Genomic DNA, 21,427 nt, shown 5'->3' on the forward strand with positions numbered 1-21,427 from the left:
ATAAAGCAATTTAATGGAAATAAAAGTCTTCAGTCTGTCCAAATCCCATAACAAAATTTTTCAAGAAAATGACTGATAGAAAAGTGATAATTCCTCTTATCTGGAGAGCTTTACAAGTCAAGAAACTCAGTGTAGACTCTGGATGGACATCTAGCAAGGCATGTTGAATCTCTGAACTGTCAGTGGAGGACATGGAGCAGAGGTCTTACTCTTACTCTAGGGAGCCCGTATTTCTCATCTAGCTTTTAAGATGATTTTCTAATACTCCCCCATAGGAACTCTGGAAACAGCATCTTCTAGCACTAGCTTTACTTTTGGAATGATAAATAGTTCGCATTTCCTCCTTTTCTGTAAAGACCTCCACTAGAGACTTGCTGTTTCTGGCCTCTGATCATCGAGCTTAACTCAAACTGGGCTAATCGTAATCTCTTCAGGCATTTTTATTTATTTATTTTTTGTTTGTTTTTGTTTTTGGGTCACACCCGGCAGCATTCAGGAGTGACTCCTGGCTCTATGCTCAGAAATCGCTCCTGGCAGGCTCAGGGGACCATATGGGATGCAGGGATTCAAACCACCAACCTTCTGCATGCAAGGCAAATGCCTTACCTCCATGCTATCTCTCCAGCCCCTCTCCTGGCTTTTTTTTTTTTTTTTTTTTGGTTTTGGGGTCACACCCGGCAGTGCTAAGGAGTTACTCCTGGTTCCATGCACAGAAACCACTCCTGGCAGGCTCAGGGGACCATATGGGATGCTAGGATTTGAACCACCGACCTTCTGCATGAAAGGCAAATGCCTTACCTCCAGGCTATCTCTCCGGCCCCTCTCCTGGCATTTTTAATATCATTTTGGCAAGATGGTGAGAGTCTTTGAAACTGCATTGATGCCATTCTCAAGTGTGAGGCTGGCGCACATACCCACAGAGCTCTCTCCTTCACGTGATTTCTAAGATGATTCTGTATCCTCCCAGGTATGTTCTCACTTAAATGTTTGTGCCACTGATGGTCTCCAGGAAGCAAGTGTTATGTAGGTTTCAGAGTAAATCTTGCAAGACAAAGATGAAGAAGTGTGGACTGGTAATGGGTAGTGGGCATCATCAGATGGCAAAGCCAACTTGACATCCTCTGGGTCAGCCCACAGAAGAGTGCTGGAGAAAATTGCCTGCTGGAGTGGCTCTGCAGCTGTGTCTGGCTCTTGTATTCCAGCCTGGCTCAGACCTCAGTTTGTGGGCTCCCTGAAAAGCGTTCAACAGTTGACAGTTGAGACGCACCTGGAAATAGTGAACAGCTGAAAGCCTTAGCTTGCCACACCTCTGGTCTACTAAGACCACAGGTTTCAAAACCAAAACTGGCAAGAAACTGTAATTCGATATAAATTCAAGATCAGAGAGAATGAGAGAAGAGGTGACAGAATCACTTCTGAAAAAAGAAAGCAAATAGGAAACTGGTAACTAAATAGGCTAGAGAAATAAATCCAGGTGGAGGTTTGGGTGGTAGAAGATGAATTTGTTGGGGCTGAGAAATTCCTAGTTTTCCTTCTTCCCTCCTCTTTTTTAATTTTTTTTAAGCCATAGCTAGCAGTGCTTAGGGGTTATTCCTGCTCTGACTCTGCAGTCAGGAATTACTCCTGGTGGTGTTCAGGGACCATACAAAATGCCGGGGATCAATCTGCTTTGTGTGAGGCAAGTGCCTTACCTACTATACTCTCGACTGGGCCCCATTGTTTTTTTTTTCTTTTTACAGTATCAGATCCAGACCCTCACACACACAAAGTATATGCTCTGCTCAAAAGCCCTGAAGCAAGGAATAGCAGTGTTATACTGATAGGGTTAAGTGAAAGTCTCAACAATGGACTCTGCTTCCAAGTTAACATTCTTCTAGCAGGGAATGAAAAGATTTCACTCCATCCTGGCTTCCCACTCCCAACGAGAAGAGCGTAAGTACTTAGAATTGGGGACAATCCAGCGAAATAACTTGGTCTGACCCAAACCAACTCCCCCTGAGCTCCACACAGAGTAGCTAATTATACAATTAAATGAGTAGATAATCGAAGATCATTAGGAGCCTGGCGATAGCCTCTGAAATGACAGATCCATGACATAGTGGGAGAAGGTGGGCAGTGAGGGCTCAAAGGGAAGAAAACAAATTCAAGAGACAGAAAACGGGAAAATAGACCTCACTTCCTCACTTCCCCAGGTGAGAAGATAAGGGAAGAGTAGAGTGTTATATATATATAAAATAAGGCTCTTTGGGGCTGGAGCGATAGCACACTGGGTAAGGTGTTTGTTAGTCTTACATGCAACTGACCTGGGTTCAATCCCCAGCATCCCTAAAAGGTTCCTCGAGCCTGCCTGGAGTAAGTTCTGAGCACAGTGCCAGGAGTAACCCCTGAGCACTGCTGGGTTTGATCCCAAAAAATAAAACAAAATCCAAAATAAAAATAATCAAGTAGGACTATTCAAAGAGTGGGAGAGCTTTATAAAATTGATGCCAATATTAATGAAAGAATAAAGTTCAAATGAAAAAGTGAAGAAAATAAAAGTTTACACAACGGTCTTAATTACAAGTTTTATTTGGCAGTTCTCCAGACTCATAGTTAAAGGTGATTAATTGCCTTGTTATAGATCATTCCAATGGGAGCAACTCCTCCTGAATTAATCTGGGGAGGCTTCCGCAGCAGTACTCTTGGACCCCAGCCACATCTGGCCCAACAGGATAGACCCAATCATTTGATTTATGGCACAGAGTTGTGTTATTGCTTGGCCCACAGTGTTGGGGACCACCATCTTTCCCCAGGTACTGGGGTAAAGGAGGAGCAGCCTCCAGTGCTAAGTAAGCATTGAGCCCAACATTTTCTCCCTGGCCATGCAGCTATCTTTTTTATGCAATAGGTGGCAGCACATTTCTGTAGCTTTGAAAAGGAATTTAATTACGAAATTGTTTGAATACGATTATACCAGCTTCTAACATTCTTTAATTTTTTTAAAAAAAATAAATCGTATTGAAAAGATTTCAACATCCCCATTCACATGTGGACACACACTCAAAAAGCTCTGTCCTTGTCAACACTTGCCCTCAAGTGAAGCCCTCAAGGGTTCCTAGCTGCTTGTTTCTCAGCCTTGAACTCTTCCCTCAAAAAAAAGCAAAATCAAGGTAACTGAAATGCTCTAACAACATTCTATTCAATTTAAGATGTTTTCTTCAAATGCTAGTTAGCTTTGGATGCAACAAACCTGGTGTGTCTTATTTTACCAAATCCTCATCCCTGAAGGCAGTTGGCAGACATATTTTTCGAATAACTCAGTAACTTACTGTGTACTACATGGAAGGCATAAATACAGCTACACTGGCTGTGGCTTTTACCTGCCTGGAGATGGGAGAAAAAAACTGTGATCTCACCACTAGAGAGAGCATGAACTCACAGAACTGCGCAACCTTCAAAGAAAGGCCTGTAGTTGAGAGCCTAGAGTTTAGGCCTTGAACCTACCAGACCAGACAATCCTGCAGCTTCTTGTGAGTGCTACAAGTAGTAGCCTTGTTGTAAAGCACCGCCTTCAAGTCCTTCCACAAGTACAATTCAAAACCAGTCCTGGGGGGAGTGAACATTCACATCGATTTTATTTCTAGATTTTCAAAGAATTATCCTGATAATTTAGCAGAGTTAAATGTCAGGATAAGTTTCGCACCCTATCCCGATGCTCCTTAATATTCATTTTCTTTCCAAGTTCATGTTTTGTTTTGTTGTTTGCTTGTTTTCTTTTTTAAATTTTATTGAAACCCATTGTGATTGTTTTGTTTTGTTTTGGGGGGGGGGTCACACCCAGCAGCGCTCAGGAGTTACTCCTGGCTCTACGCTCAGAAATCGCTCCTGGCAGGCCCTGGGGACTATATTGGATGTCAGGATTCGAATCACCGTCCTTCTGCATGCAAGACAAACACCTTGCCTCCATGCTATCTCTCCAGCCCCAGAAACCATTGTGATTTACAAAGTCCTTCATAGTTTGGTTTCACACATACAATCAATCAGAGCCAATCACATCACCAGTGTCAACCTCCCTCCATCAATGTTCCCAGAGTATATCCCTTACCACCCCCCTGACCCCCAGCAAACCAGTATAACAGGTTCATTTTAAGTTTAGATTATTAAAATTTGGGTCTCTTGATTCCATTTGTGTTGCCTTTTGTGCAATTACACAGACAAAGTTTGATTGGGATGGGGTATAACCAACTGCAAGCAGAACTCAGAACTACTTCCAGTTGTGCTCAAGGGTTACCCCTGGTGGTGCTCATTTTGTTTCAAGATATTATAACTAGGGTAATGTGTTACCAGTACTATGATCATCTGTTTGAAGTCTTGATTTTTTACTTTTACTTCTGAAAAAGTATGTTTTATTATCCTCTTGCATGTAAAGCATATGTTGCAGTCTATTTCGCATTCTCTCTGTCCCCAAGAGACAGTTTTTATTTGATTTCATATTCATTAGTTCTTTTAGTATTTTGAAGATGTCATGTAAAATGTATTCCTATTGTGGTTTGATGAACTCCTTCTTAGGGGATTTTGATTTTATCAATGTCCAATGTTCAACTTGAGAAACAGGTGATGACCTTAGTTCTTTACTTTCCTTCTTAATTAATTAACATGGCTTTCATATCTGTGTTTCTTCTCTTCCACTGTTTCTTTCCTTCTTTTTGCTATGCTCTAGAGTCAGGGGTGTTCGAGGTAACTCCTATTTAGACCATTGCATTTCTTCATGCAGTTTTTCTAAATACTACATATATATAAGTGATATCATTTTGTATTTATCCTTATTCTTCTAACTTATTCCATTTAACATAATATTCTCCAGTTCCATCTATGTTGCTGCAAATTGCATGATGACATCATTCTTACAGCTATGTAGGATTCCATTTATATATCACATCTCTATGATCCACTCATTTGTCGTTGGGCATCTAGGTTAATTCCAAGTCTTAGTTATTGTATTGTATCATATTGTGGTGTCCAGACATTCTTTTGGATGAATGTTTTTTGTCCAGGGGATATCCAAAAGAGGGATTGCTGGGTCGTATGGCAGTTCAATTTTGAGTTTACTGAGCACCCACCATACTGTTTTTCATAGAAGTTGGTCTAAGTTCATATTTTTATAAGTGAAAGCCTGGAAAAAAAAAAGAAATTCTCACACATTTGAGTTCTGATGGTACGATTATGTGAAAAGATCTAAATTTTTTCTTCTAAGATGTCTTTCCAGGACAAAAAGGACAAGCATTGCATATCTGTCAGTGTCAAGTCAGAATGACTGATGTTGCTTGATAAGCACTTATGCATGTGGATGTTAGGGATGTGGAGCCACATCCTGAGTAGTTGGGGGCTTACATTTGTCTTTGTACTCAGGGAATCACTCCTGGTGGTTCTCAGGACCACCAGTCCTGGGAGTGCTGTGCTGTAGTGCTGGAGATAGTTGCACTAGTGAAGGGGGGTGTACATTTTATTACTGAAACTCAACTATGAACATGCTTGTAACCATGGTGATTAAGTTATTAAAAATTATACAAATCAAAGCAAACAAAAAGAAGGGTGCAGCTTTGGCTGTGAGCATGGCAGGAGTGCTACCTACTTATACCTCTAGGACCCCAGCACTTAAATGGGATGGACAGTGGCCAGGAAGAGAAGATCTGTGTCCCCTATCCACATCAAATGTGCTATTTTATTCTTCCAAAATGGTTGTTGTATGTGTTCTGGGATTGAAATCTACCTCCTCCTATGTCTATACATATTTTGGCTGGATATTTTTCTTCTCTGAACAGTTTTTGTCATTTTTCTTTAGCCATTATGTAAATGAAAATTAAAAAATAAAACCTTCTAAAATTGTTATTAACATCTTTTAATCTGGAAACAAAGCTTGGTCATTTGTATGTAATCTTTTTTACTATATGTGTCTTTGTTGGTAAAACTGAAAGTTTTACATTTTGGTAGAATCAGATATATTCACCCTCCCCCCTTTAATGAGAAAAAAACTCTAAGAGAAAGCTCCATTATGTTTAGAAATATTTAGGAAAATTTTAGAATTTTTAAAGATCCCAATAGAAGACAGAAAAACCTCAATTCCCAACAACAAATAACAGGGCCTTTGGAATAGATTGGCACAAAGTCAAGGAGGTCCAGAGTAGACATGGAGTTGTAAGGTGTCTAGAGAAATGGGACTGGGTTTCTCAGAGATAAGGAGATCGAGGGGGACTTTAAAACAAGTTTTATGCTAACATTTGTACATTTAGTTTACAAAATCAACTAGATGTTTTGTTGGGGAGTGGCTCTCCCAGTGGTGCATAGGGGGTGGAGGTGTGGTTCTGTTGGTTGATGATAGTTTGGGTATTTGAGCTCAGATCCAGCAGTCTGGAGGCCACCAGGACCATCATCCCGCAGTGTGTGCAGAGGGAAAGGCAGTGCCTGGATTGTACTTCAAGCTTCGTACATCATGTTGACCCTTGGAACTACCACTCTGGTCAGCAGCGGTGGATTTGGATTTAAGATTGTCTTGAGATTCTATGCAGTATCTAGGTGATGCCCCATTGCTGAAGGGCTCAGGGGATGCTGTTCCTGCTGCTTTCTATGATGAACTCACCTCCAAAGGCCCCAGAAAGTCTCATCATGAAGACGACCTCCTCCAGGACCAATTATGACCCTGCTTGTGATCTAGATCTCTCAAGAGGTAGAGGGTCAACTGAGTTTCCTGCTAAATGGTGATAGATATAGGCCAATCCATTCATTGTAGAAAATCCATGTAGGGCAGCATGTGGCGCTCATCCTCCACCAGAGCCAGGGATGGTAGCATCAAAGGTTCAGAAATGGCAGCAACATCATTGCTGCCTGAGCAGCGACTGGGCACTTTGGAGCCTCATGTCTGCTCTTTGCCAGGAGCTGAGACTTATTGCTGCTGGCTACTTCACCTGCCTAAGGCTCCTGAAGTACTGGGGAGGGACAGGTGTGCTGTCAGGAGCCAAATTGATGCCACACTGCACAGACAGTCTCTCCTTGCTGACATCTCAACCTCCCCTTGACTCCAGGCCATAAAGCACCTTCAGTCTTTTTTTTTTTTTCTACCCCAGAAGGATGGCAAACAAACAAGTGTAAGTCTAGGATTTAGAAATAGTACAGAGGTCAAGACATTGCCTGGCACACTGCCCATAGGATTAACCCAGTGCAATCTTAGGTATTTTTTATGATCCATCAAGCACTGCCAGGAAGGATCTCTGATCACAGAGCTAAGAGTAACTATAACTGGGTATGATCTCAAAGCAAAAGCAAGGAGTCTTCTGAGGCAGAGGCAAGCCAAAAGTTTCTGGTACTAGGGAATCATGACTTAGTGGGTCATTATGAGTGAAATACATGTCTCTGTGACTTGAAAACAAATGTACTTGTACTTGGATTACCTTATGAGCCTACTCCAGAATTTGTCCAGTGACAACTTTGCCCAGGGCCCTTGATCTCCAGTTGCTGGGAGAAGCCTCTAGGCCTTTCTCTGTGCTGATCAGTGGTGAAACATGGCGACAGCTATACTAAGACCCCACCTGATTTGACTGACCTGGGTAGACCAGTCTTTCCCACTCTTTGGGTAGTTCTCCACCTGTTCTCACCAACGTCTACTAGTTTCTGAATAAATCTATCTTTACATAGTCACTTCCCCAGCCACATCAACACTGCCATAAGCCTGTTTAATGAAGGTTTCAGCTCCTTTTGGACCTTTATTTCTGTCCTACAGGAGAGTGACTCTGTACTGGCCCAACAGCTTTGCCCACTTGACTCCCCTCTAGGCCCTGGGCATGAGGCTCCAGCACTGTTGATCTGAATCTTGGCAGAACCATGTGGGAGCACCCTAAAACAAGAGGCCTTTGGGGCCTGGGATGGGCCACTCATGCCTCACTGTTTTCCATGACTCTCAAAAAGGCCAGAATTAGTGAAACTCATCTATGAGATTTAAGAAAAACAAAAGACAAAAAGACCCAGAGATAATAGAAATTAGGGACAAAAGACCAGCACATGATATGAAGGTTACCACAATGAGTGGTGAGCACAGTTAGAGAAATAACTGCACTAACATCTATCATGACAATGATAGTGAGTGAGAGAAATAGAATCCCAATCCTGCAATTGGTTCCTTGGGGAAGTGAACCCTCAGCACTGCAGCCAGCAGGGCCTTTTCCTTTCTGGATTGTCTTGCTGAAAAGATGAGGAAAGGGTCACTTTGGACTGTTTCTCCTTTCATGTCTGGGTCAGGGATAAAATTACCTGAATCTAACTTGGGTCTGATGACAGAAAAACCTGTGAGTTGTGCCAGATAGCTTTGTTATTTGTTGTATACCCCAATTATGTTCTTCATTACAAGCAGAGTTTCAGCATTAGCAAGTATTTTGTTTGTTATGCCTAATGCTCTGTAGTTTGAATTCTGCTGTGTCTGATGTCTTGTTTTCCAGCTCTGATCTCTGCCTTGAATACCCTGGTCTACTCCTTTACACCTTTTTAGCTTTTCTAACTCATTGTTTTAAGTAGTTAAGCTTCATGGCTATAGCACTGAATTGAGTATTGCTTTGCGAACAAAATATGAAGTCATTTTTCTAAGTGATGTGTTTCATTGCTCTCCATAGCTCTGAATGGGCTTCTATCTGGAAGGCTTATAGTTTTTTTTCTAGAAGGTTCACCTCAGTTATCACTCAGTCCTGTTTACTTTGAAACTTTGGTTTCATGCCTTATAAAATTTTGTTTGATATTTTTAAATTTTTGTAATGCTTAATCGAGTCTTGAGATTTACATTGTTAATGATTCCTCATTCACTTAATTCTAACACTACACTCATCACTGTATATGCCCCTCCCACACCAAGGACCACAATTTTCCTCCCTTTCAACCAGTTATTTGCTGTTTGTTCCTTAATGCCTTCCTGTGGTCTCCATGGCAGGGACAGAATTCTGCTTCTTTCCTGTTCCCTTTGGTAATTTTTGTAATTAAAGTCTATTTTGTGATGGTTTGTACCATTTGTCCATCAGTTTTACATTCTTATCCTGACCTTTGTTTGCATTTCATTGCTATATCCATTTATTTATTATTGAATTCTCAGTCAGTCCTTTGCCTGAGTTTCCTACCGGTAGTTATTACTTGGTTCAATTAAGTTATTATTATAAGATAGTGGTTATTTACATAAGGCCTATGAATCAAATCTGATCCACAATTTGTTTTTGTATGACTCAAGAATTACTTCCTCTCCATTTTTAAGGGGTAATTTTAAAATCTTGATAATTAAGGCAACAATAAAATAGCAAAGTATAATATTATGATAAAAAACATAAATTGGGGTTGAAGCAATAGCACAGTAGGTAGGGCATTTGTCTTGCACACAGCTGACCCAGATTCAATCCCCAGCATTCCATATGGTTCCATGAGCCTGCCAGGAGTGATTTCTGAGCACAGAGCCAGGAATAATCCTTGAGTGCTGCCAGGTATGGCCATTAAACCAAAAAGAACAACAACAACAACAACAATAAACAAAAAGCATAAATTGTTCTCAATAAATAAAACAAAAAATTCTATTGTTTTATATTTGCTCCTTTATAGAAAAAAAACCCCTGCTGGTTTCTGGTATTATAGCTGCTTCACAGAGGATGAATGAAACAAACCTCTGTTAATTCTTGTGTTTATAACTAAATATCTTTATAACCAAATATCTTATAACCAAATTCTTGTGTTTATAACCAAATATTGTCTCACTCTTTGAAAGACATCTTAGCTGGATACAAAATCTTGGGTTCACCCATATTCTTGTGTAAGAATACATATATATCTTTGGTGATAGGAACCAAATATGGGTTTTACACACTGAGCCACATTTTCTGTTGTTTGAATTTTCTGCTTATTTAGTTAGTTTTTGGAAAGTATGAATGTCAAGTCCTGGTGATTCTTAACTAACTGGTTTGGATAGTTCTATTAGGATCTAAAGTTTGATTTAAAATTGACTGTAACAGGGGCTGGAGCAGTGGCACAAGCGGGTGCTTGCCTTGCACATGCTAACCTAGGATGGACCCCTGACGATCCATATGTTCGATCCCCCGACGTCTTATATGGTCCCCCAAACCATGAGCAATTTCTGAGCACATAGCCAGGAGTAACCCCTGAGTGTCACCAGTGTGAACCAAAAAAACCAAAACCAAATAAATAAATTGTAACCTAGCTTTGCTATGAACCTAAGTACAGCCATGACAGGCTCAAGTTTTAAGGAACAAAGACTAGGCCAGTTTCAGGAACTTTGAGGGCATGTACTTACAGATAAATTAGCAACACCCAGTGGCCTGTGGGTGGACAAGATCATGGGTGCCCAGTGGGTGCCTAAGACCCCCTCTACTACTTCAGGTGACAGACTCTAGGCCCCATAAACCACAATATACCACTCTAGATAACTAACCATAAAAAGGAAACAACCTAGACAATAGCCAATCTACTTAAAGGTTAACTGTGATGGTTTGAAGCCTCTGTAACACTATTAAAGGAAGCTGAGAGCTCATTAAGGGGCCATTGCCTTAGAGGGGTGATCCCAGCATGCTGGTAAATAAACTCCTGTGCTTTATTGCAGTGATGTTCGTTTCCTTGGTGGTCTTTGTGGGATGGATCTTAGATTAGTTTACAGTTCAATGTGAGCACCCGAAGATGAGATACTACTGTGTCCTGTGGTGCTGTGGTCCATCTAAGCCAGGATACGGACTCAGTACCACATCCAGCAATGTTCAGGGGGGCACATGGTACTGAGGATCTAACTGGATCCATTTGCATCCATGGCATGTGCCTTAACCCTGTACCCACCTTCCAGACCCAACTTATTTTTTTTAATTAAGCATTTTGATAGGAGACACACCCAACAGTGCTCTGGGGTAGGGAACACTGCCTGAAATACTTGGGTCCACTGATGTGCTTGAGTCATTGGATCTAATGGGGTTCTGGGGTTCACAAGGGTACACTGGGTAGAGCTGAAAGACCTGGGGCAGGCAGTACGAAGGATGGAACTCAAGGCCCTACCACTGGAACTCTCTTCCAGTCCCTTTATTGTTATTATTAAAGAATTCCATTTGTATTAGCTAATTTACTTTGTCTTTGGGGGCTATACCCAACAGTGCTCAGGGGCTATTCCCAATTGTGCTTCTGGGACCATAGGTAGCACCACCTTCTTTTACATTGTTGCCATCATAATCTGATGGTTTTAAAACAATGAGGAGTGTCTTGCTCTATTTCTCAGAGTCATGAGTTCAGACAGAGGGGTAGGATCCTACTAAAGTCCAGATGTCAGCAGGGCTGTTCTCCTTTCTGGAGATCTGGAATCTGCTTCCCAGCTCGCACTAGATGTCAACAGATCTCTCCATTTCCATGCGAGTGTTTTGTCAGGGGGTGCTTCTGGTAGAACACTACAGCTTAATTATGTCTGATACTGTCTTCAATTTTATAACTGTTCGCTTGATGTAGGGTCCTGACAGACTCAGCAGCAGCTACTATTGTTAAAGAACAATAAACCAAATATTATGCCAACCATTCACATACATTAAATCTGAGTTAGCTAATTCACTTCTCAATAACTTAAATAAAAGGATAAAATTAGATTTTAGTGTGTACTACTTTGTAAGGGATAGGATAGGGGATAGCGGGTCAGGCAAAGTTTCCCTGAGCAAGACAAACTATGGTGTTAAACATATTTTTAAGTGTCTGAGAATTAAATATAATATTCATCATCTTTAATATGGAAGAATTGAGTTTGTTTCAAGAAGTTATTATGTTTATTTATTTGGGTCAAACTTAGCAGTGCTCAATAGAACTTGTGCGGATTGAACCTACTATAGCAGGTATGGCCCAGTCCGTTGAGATCTCTTTCTGGACCTATCAAGAGATAGTAGTAATAAGAATATTACTATCTTTAATTTGCTTTTTGGGGAGTCACACCTGGAATTTATCAGGCTTAATTATGCCTGGCTTTGTGCTCAGGGATCACTCCTTGTGTTTCCAGAGATCTAACAGGATCTGCCATATGCAAGGCCTTAACTCTGTATAACCACTCCAACTGAAGAACTGAGATTTCTTAAAAATGGCCTAGTAATGGCCAGTATAGAAGGGCATAAATTTGCACAGGAGTGGAAGGGGTATTTATTAGTCATTATCTGAGTACACTTTCATATATAATTTAATAAGTGTTAGATTTGAATATTTCATGAAAACAAAGTACCATATAGCTACTAACCATATCACTGAATAAAAAGAGAAAAAGTTTTTGGAATCTTTTTTTGAGAAAAAGTTTTTGGAAACAATCTACTTAAAGGGGCCAATGTGATACTACAGCAAATAAGATGCTTACCTTGCATGCAGCTGTCTCTGGTTCTATTCCTGAGTCCTGCCAGGACTGACCCCTGAGGACAGAACAGGAATCCATGAACACCACTGGGTGTGGCCAAGACAAAATGAAAGAACGTACTTACGAAGTTATAATGTCATGCAACAATTTTTATCATACAACAAATTAAATATTTATTGGGTGGAAAATGGGGAAAGGGAACAAAAAGGGAGTAGGTTTGTATTGATATCAAAGAGTTCATAAAAGGTTAAACTCCGGTCCAAAATCTTCAGCCCAAATCAAAGACTTCAAGTTCTGATGAGTCTGGAAACAGGCTCGCCTAGACTCATGCTTTAGGAATCATGGTGGTACAGTTATAATGAAGCTGTCACTTTCTCTCTAGTTCAGGGTGACCAGGCCTAAGATTCTTAGGCATAAGTCTACGATTCTGTTTATTTTCCCATCTCTGTAGAGCAGACTGGCCAGGCACATTGTTGCTTTTATCTTGGTCCTATTGGAAAGATAACACAATCTGGGTCCTGAGAGATAGTACAATGAGTAGTACAAACTATACAAATAGTACAATGCTTGCTTTGCTTATGGCTAACATGGTTCAATCCACAGCAACCATGATGGTCTCCCAAGCACAGCCAGGAGTAATCCCCGAGTGTAGACTGGGGGCACTTTGGTTGTGGCTGCAAAAAAACAAAAACAATAGGAAAAGGAAACACAATGAACATCATCCAAAACTAATAGCAGAAACTGAGTACTGAATTTGTTTTGATAAATACAATTATTCATCAAGACAAATGAATCCACTCTAGACAGCTTTGGGGGAAAGTAGAACTTTCTTTTTTTTGTTTTTGGGGTCACACCCGGCACTCAGAAATCGCTCCTGGCAGGCTTGGGTAACCATATGGGATGCTGGGATTTGAACCACTGTCCTTCTGCATGCAAGGCATATGCCTTACCTCCATGCTATCTCTCCGGCCCCAGAAAGTAGAACTTTAAAAAAAATCATTCATCTCATTGGTTTCCTAAAAGTAATTACATATAAAGAGTAACAGAGAATAACTGGATGATGAGCAACTTTTTGTTAAGAAACCTTAGAAGGAACAAATCCACTATGAATGTGAAAACAGACACTTTAATACTCTACCTCTTCCTGCCACCCGTTTTCCCGGGGAAACCTCTTCAGCCGGTTTTTGTTTAGTTCGAGTTGCAGACCATCAAACCTGCACTTAAACCAGCGATGGGCTTCTTCCAGGTTAGCTGTTATCTGAACATACATAAAATGTCATCGTCACAAGTTACAAGTGTTCAAAGTTTTTGTGCTTTAGTGGGGCGTGTGTGTGTGTGTGTGTGTGTGTGTGTGTGTGTGTGTGTGTGTTGGTAGTGCTGGGGATCAAACCCAGGGCTACCCAGGTCCATTGTGCTCTGTCACTGAGCCATTGTTTTATTTAATATTAAAAATCCACATGACAATTGACTGCAACATCACAATGATATCTAAAGCTTAAGACTATTAACTGAAGAATGAAGAGTGGGTATGGTAGATAAATGCTTTCAAGGATCCTTTACTACTCTACAAATGTATGTTTTGGTTTTTTTTTTTTTTTTTTTTTTTGGTTTATGGGTTGTACCCGGCTGTGCTTAGGGTTTCCTCCTTGCTCTGCACTCAGAAATTGCTCCTGGCAGGCTCGGGGGACCATATGGGATGCTGAGATTCAAACCACTGTCCTGCAGGCAAGGCAAATGCCCTACCTCCGTGCCATTTCTCCAACCCAAATGTATGATTTTATCTACCTTCAATAAGCCTATTTTAAAAGATATTAGGACAGAAAACATGAGAACTCTACTAGTTCATTTATGTCAAGGCACAAAACCTATATACACATGATTTTCTGGTTTTTGTTTATCCGGCCACATGTGGCTGTGTTCTGGTCCTACTAGTGGCTCTACACTCAGGGATCCCTCCTGGGGAAGATCTGCAAACTGTATGGGCTGCTGGGGATTCAACCAAAGCAGGCTACATGCAAAATAAGCAGCCTCATCTACTATACTATTGCTTAGCCCCTTGCTTTCTCTTATCGTAATGCACTTGAGTCCTAGCTTTACTCAGCCTCTCACCATTTTAATATCTATCATTTGGTCGAGAATATTTTTGTTTTCTTTATTTTAAACTGCACCTGGTGATGTTCAGGAAACCATGTAATTCTGGAGTTAGAACTAGGGATTCCTGCTTGCAGAGCATGGCTCCATACAATTGAGCCATCTTTCCAGCCCTAGATTCATCTTTTAACTGAGACATAATTGACAATAACATTACATTAGTTTTAGGTTTACTGATGATTTACTTCTCAAAATGATTCAGTATTCAAAAATAATAAAAAAAATCTCTTGCGGTTCATAACAGTTGTTTTCTTGGGATTAGAACTTTATAATCTCTTAGCAACTTTCTAATATACAGTATGATGATGGCTGTAGATGACCATGCTATCAATTATATTCCCATGACTTAAAACTGAGGTTTGTATATTTTGATCCCTTCTCCTATTCTGTCCACCTGCAAGTCCTTACTCTATAAATAAAAATTTTGTTCTCTATGACTTGATTTTTTTAAGATATCACTTGTAGGGGCTGGAGAGATAGCATGGAGGTAAGGCATTTGCCTCGCATGCAGAAGGACGGTGATTCAAATCCTGGCATCCCATATGGTCCCCCAAGCCTGCCAGGAGCAATTTCTGAGCTCATAGCCAGGAGTAACCCCTGAGTGCTGCAGGGTGAGACCCAAAACAACAACAACAACAACAAAAAGATATCACTTGTAAGCAAAATCATATGGTATTTTTCTGTCTGATTTCACTGAGCATACTTTCAAGATTCACTGAGGTTGTTGTAATATGAAGATTTTATTCTATGTCTGACTTCAACCATGCATGTATATTTATGACCGAAATTTATTATTTATCCATTGGTAGACCCATTGTTTTCTTATTTTGATTATCTTGTTTATTAAAAGTAATGCTATAAAGAACATGGGGATATGACATATTTATCAAACATTTTTCAAATATCCAGAACTGAAATTGGTTGGATTATATGAGATTCCTTTTTAAAAACATTTTTGAATCGTGTATGCAGATGAATAATTCATATTCCTAGTGCACCACGGAATCCTTTTCTTTACATTACTTCCAACATATGTTATTTATTTTATCTTGATAAATTTACTTTGATAGTTATAATAGGTGATGATTTCATTGTTTTTCTACTTCCCTGATGATCAGTAAGTGGGAGCAAAATTATTAAGAAAAAGAAGACAATAAAGAGTGTAGTAGCAAGAAAAATTGTGAAAATCACTGTATCTCAAAATGAGGCTATTGTCATTGTCAGAGGTTTAGTGAGCTATCATTGCTAGTTGATCTTTGTTACTTCTTTTGTTTCTGAACATTAGGTGGCTTCAAATACATGTTGGTGCCTAGATTGGTGTATTCCTAGGATGACAATATTAAAAACTTGGAGTTGACAAAAAAAATTTCAGTCCAGGAATTCTAAGCAATACTGCAGATAGGCTTTTGTGGGGCAGGTTTTTGGCTGCCAGGGCTTCTTGAAATACAAGAAACAGGGCAGGAGGGTGCCCACATTCATTCAAAAAAACTCCTGGTGATAGCAGCCCAAACACCAGCATACCTGGAGTTTTGATCAGACTGGTGTCTGTGCAGAGAGCCATAGAAGAGTGGTGAAGTAGGATCATTGCAAATCAGCAGTTGTGGGTTCTGAGTGCAGCAAGTGTAGCTTGGGCAGGGCAGGGCAGAGACTTGACCTGTCCTCTCTTCCAAGCTTTTAGCTGCATGGCCAGTGTACCCATAAATTTTCAGAGTTTGGTTTCCATCTATTTTGAGAACAGGGTGAGTCTATGGATCTGGCCTAATGTAGACATGGACTGTGTTTATGGTGTGGTTTCAGCTGCCAGCTTCACCCATATTTTAATTGGACTTTTTGGTTTGCTGTTGAAGATTTGAGTTCTTCATATTTTGGAGGAATCAAACACAAAATTTGCATTTTGGATTTTCATTTTTCTGTGAATACATATTTTTTAGTTTGATATGTTTTACTTCTTACATTTGAGTCTGAGTTCCATTTTAAGTTAATTTTTATATTTGGTATAAGATAGTGGCTCCATTTCTTTCTTTTACATGTGGCAGTCAGAACCATTTAATTAAGAGAAGATATCTTTCCTCATTGTGTATTCTTGGCCTTTGTCAAAAATTGCCCATGTAAGTGTGAAGCTATTTCTGAGACTTCTGTTCCATTGAGCTGTGAGTTTTTATGCCAATACCAAGAACTACTATGAGTTTGTTTTTGAAAAATGTAATTAGAAGTTTTATAGGGGTTTTATAGGGGTTGCACTTATTCTGTAAATTGTATTAAGTGAAAAAATATTCATTCTTCTGTGAGTATACAATAACCAATGGTATGTTATCTAACATATCTAGAGATAGAAAACATACAGTAAAGATGTTTTTAAAATATAGAAAAGGCTGCACCATAAAGGGCAGTTGAGTAAATAAAGCTTACAGAAGTGGACATGACATGCATAAATCAATGAATGTTAAGGTCAAGAAGTGTTTAGGAAAGTGGGAACACAGCATCCTGAAGGGAAGTTTGTTCTCTTAAAAGTGTAGATTTCCGAGGGACCCCGGCGGGCCGGCTGGAGGAGTGAGGGAGGGAATTTCTGTCTCTTTGCGCCGGTGTCTGGGTCAGACCCTTTCCCCAGAGACCCCGGAGGGCCGGCTGGAGGAGTGAGTGAGGGAATTTCTGTCTCTTTGCGCCGGTGTTTGGGTCGGACCCTTTGGCGGCCGGCTGGAGGAGTGAGTGAGGGAATTTCTGTCTCTTTGCGCCGGTGTCTGGGTCGGACCCTTTCCCCAGGGACCCTGGCGGGCCAGCTGGAGGAGTGAGTGAGGGAATTTCTGTCTCTTTGCGCCGGTGTTTGGGTCGGACCCTTTGGCGGGCCGGCTGGAGGAGTGAGTGAGGGAATTTCTGTCTCTTTGCGCAGGTGTCTGGGTCGGACCCTTTCCCCAGGGACCCTGGCGGGCCAGCTGGAGGAGTGAGTGAGGGAATTTCTGTCTCTTTGCGCGCGGCGTTTGGGTCGGACCCTTTCCCCAGGGACCCTGGCATGCCGGCTGGAGGAGTGAGTGAGGGAATTTCTGTCTCTTTGCGCCGGTGTTTGGGTCGGACCCTTTGGCGGGCCGGCTGGAGGAGTGAGTGAGGGAATTTGTGTCTCTTTGCGCGCGGCATTTGGGACGGACCCTTCCCCCAGGGACCCCTGCGTGCCAGCCGGAGAGGGTTGAGTGACTCCCTTCCCCCAGGTGGGTGACTAGAAAGGCAAGTTGAGCGACCCGAACAGACGGGAGAGATAGGGCCAGCCATCTGGACTCGCAGGTGAACTAGAGCAGTCCACCCCCCTGGACCCTGGAGTGGACCAGGGACTCCCCAAGGGTGAGGACAGAGCCTGAAGGGTTGGACTGAGGGAACCCTTCAAGGGAGGCGTGGAGGGGGCGGAGCTCCATTGACTCCCAGAGAAAGGAGGGGGGACTGAGAGCTAGGCTCAACAGCGCCAGTAACTATTGTGGCCAGGAGTGGAACTGCACCGCTGACAGAAATAAGGAGCAGATAAGGGAAAAGACCCACAGCAGGAAGGCTGAACGCTAGGTAGCAAAGGGGAGGAGGAAGGGCTAGGCTCAACAAACTCACCCAACAGGCCCCTCTAGAAACACCGTCAGGAAGGGGACCAAAGCAGGCCAAAATTAGAAGCCACAGCACTCCAAAATACACCATTAAATACAAAGAACAATGCGTAAAGCAAAAAGATCTCTAATAACTGAAGACTCCATGACAAACTCTATCAAATTTCCAAGTCCACCAAAACGCACAGATCCACGGGAAGAAGACCTAAAAACTGTCATGAGGAAGGAAATGCAAGAATTAATAAAAGAATTGAAAGAAACCCTAGCAACCGAGTATAAGAAATCCCTGGACGAACGAATCAACCAAATTAAAGAAGAAATGTCAAAGAACATGAGAGATTCCATACAAAAAGAAGTGAAGGAATTAAAAGATAAGGTAACAAGCCTTACGAGCAGAAACACAGAGTTGGAGAAGCACATCGAAGAACTCGAAGGAAAACTGCAATCAAAAAATGATCAAGAAACCAACAAAGAAATAAAAGGCAAAGCACTGGAAGGAAAAATCCAATATCTAATGAACAAGGACAAAAGAAACAATCTAAGGATTGTGGGTATACCAGAAGGGGAGGAAATAGGGAAGGGGGAAGAACAGGTAGTCAGGGAGATAATAACAGAGAACTTTCCCACCCTCTGGAAAGACAATTCAGGACAAATCCAAGAAGTTAAGAGAGTCCCTAATAAAATAGACCCTAATAAACCCACACCAAGACACATAATAATCCAAATGGCAAAAAACAAAGAGAAAGAGGAACTCCTGAAAGCAATAAGGGAGAAAAAAAACCTCAAGTACAAAGGAAAGGACATAAGAATCAAACCAGATCTCCCATTTGAAATAATTCAAGCAAGAAGACAGTGGAATGACATATTTAAACGACTGAATGAAAGAAATTTCCAACCCAGGGTCCAATACCCAGCAAAACTATCATTCATATGGGAAGGCAGACTAAAATCATTCTCAAACATGAACGAACTTGAACTATTTGTGCAAACTAAACCGACCCTAAGCGACTTACTCAGAGACGAATTACACAATCCAAACCCCCGATTTTAACAACAACCACTCCACACAATACAACTGCACAACAGTCCTCTCTATCAATAATTTCCCTAAATGTCAACGGACTAAACTCTCCAATTAAAAGACACATAGTAGAGAACTGGGTTAGGAAAAATAAACCGGACTTCTGCTGTCTGCAAGAAACACACCTACAGTTACAGGATAAGCACAGGCTTAGAATAAAAGGATGGAAAGTAATTATTCAGGCCAATGGAAAACAAAAAAGAGCAGGGACAGCCATTCTTATATCAGACCAAATTGTATTCAACCTCAAGAAAGTGATCAGAGACAAAGAGGGTCACTACTTACTGATCAGGGGAACATTAGATCAAGAAACACTAACCCTGGTCAATATCTATGCACCTAATGTAGAGTCACCAAAATATGTGAGGCAACTACTGGTAAACCTGGAGAAACACATGAAGGGAATTGTGATAATAGTAGGGGACCTCAATACTCCACTATCACCACTGGACAGATCCTCCAAACAGAAAAATAGCAAAGAAATAAGAGCTCTAAATGAAAAATTAGAAGATTTAGGGCTAATAGACTTATATAGAGCCCTTCATCCCCAGAAAGCAGAATACACATTCTTCTCAAACCCACATGGAACCTTCTCCAGAATAGACCATGTCTTAGGATATAAAGCCAACCTATGTAAGACCACAAAGGTAAGGATAATTAGAAGTACCATTTCAGATCACTATGCAACAGAGCTTAAAATTGAAGTCAAGAAGAAGCAATGGAGGAAAACTAATACCTGGAGACTAAACAACATGCTGCTTAACAACAGCTGGATCAAAGAACAACTCAAGGAAGAAATAAAAAGATTCCTTGAGACAAATGACAATGAAGAGACAACATGTCAAAATTTATGGGACACAGCAAAAGCAGTAATTAGAGGGAAACTCATAGCAATACAGGCATATGTCAAGAAACAGGAAAACAACAAAACCAACAGTTTAAAAGATCACCTCAAAGAATTGGAACAACAGCAACAGAGAAATCCAACCACAACCAGAAAGCAAGAAATAATAAAAACCAGAGCAGAAATAAACAACATCGAAACTAAGAAAACAATACAAAAAATCAATGAGACCAGGAGTTGGTTTTTCGAAAAAATAAACAAAATAGACAAACCATTGGCAAGACTCACCAAAAAAAAGAGGGAAAACACCCAAATCAATAGGATCACAAATGAAAGGGGAGAGATTACAACAGAACCCCAAGAAATACAACATATCATGAGATCATATTATGAACAACTATACTCAACTAGGCTAGAGAACCCAGTAGAAATCGACAGATTCTTGGACAAGCACCCTCTTCCAAGACTGGACAAGGAAGATCTAGAAAGTCTAAACAGACCAATCACTTCAGAGGAAATTGAAGAGGTAATTAAAAAACTCCCTAAGAACAAAAGCCCAGGCCCAGATGGATTTACAGGTGAATTCTATCAAGCATTTCAAGAAGACCTATTACCACTGCTCCATAGGCTTTTCCAAACCATAGAAAAAACAGGAATCCTCCCCAACTCCTTTTATGAGGCTAATATCACACTCATTCCCAAAGAAGGCAAAGACACCACCAAAAAAGAAAACTACAGACCAATCTCACTAATGAACATAGATGCAAAGATACTCAACAAAATCTTAGCAAACCGAATCCAACACTTCATCAAAAAGATCATACATCACGACCAAGTGGGATTCATACCAGGAATGCAAGGTTGGTTCAACATACGCAAATCAATCAACATGATACATCACATCAACAACATGAAAGACAAAAACCACATGATCATATCAATCGATGCCGAGAAGGCGTTTGACAAAATCCAACATCCTTTCATGTTAAAGACACTCAGCAAAATAGGGTTAGAAGGAACCTTCCTCAAGATAGTTACGGCTATTTATGAAAAGCCTACAGCCAACATTATACTTAATGGTGAGAAACTAGAAGCATTCCCACTAAGGTCAGGAACTAGGCAAGGCTGTCCACTCTCTCCACTCTTATTCAATATAACCTTAGAAGTCCTAGCAATAGCAATCCGACAAGAGAAGGGAATCAAAGGAATTCAAGTAGGGAAAGAGGAACACAAGCTAGCTCTATTTGCTGACGATATGATGATATACATCAAAAACCCTAAAGAGTCTACAGTAAAACTCCTAGAAACAATCAACCAATACAGCAAAGTGGCTGGATACAAAGTCAATACACAAAAGACAGTAGCATTTCTATATACAAACAATGAAGTTGAGGAGAGAGAGA

The 21,427-nt window shown here is 40.8% G+C and overlaps 1 protein-coding gene across 1 annotated transcript in view; it reads right to left on the bottom strand.

The window, feature by feature from the left end:
* Positions 1-12,517: 12,517 nt before the first annotated feature.
* Positions 12,518-21,427, bottom strand: part of CCDC150 (coiled-coil domain containing 150) — a 91,241-nt gene continuing 82,331 nt past the window's right edge. The window contains exons 26-27 of the mRNA XM_049773174.1: positions 13,509-13,628; positions 12,518-12,860 (exon numbers count right to left, since the gene is read on the bottom strand). Of these exons, the coding sequence (XP_049629131.1) occupies positions 12,738-12,860; positions 13,509-13,628 (243 nt within the window). The 3' untranslated portion in view covers positions 12,518-12,737. The remainder of the gene's footprint in view (positions 12,861-13,508; positions 13,629-21,427) is intronic.

The sequence above is a fragment of the Suncus etruscus genome, chromosome 5 (genome assembly GCF_024139225.1).
Source record: "Suncus etruscus isolate mSunEtr1 chromosome 5, mSunEtr1.pri.cur, whole genome shotgun sequence".
NCBI classification, from domain to species: Eukaryota; Metazoa; Chordata; class Mammalia; order Eulipotyphla; family Soricidae; genus Suncus; species Suncus etruscus.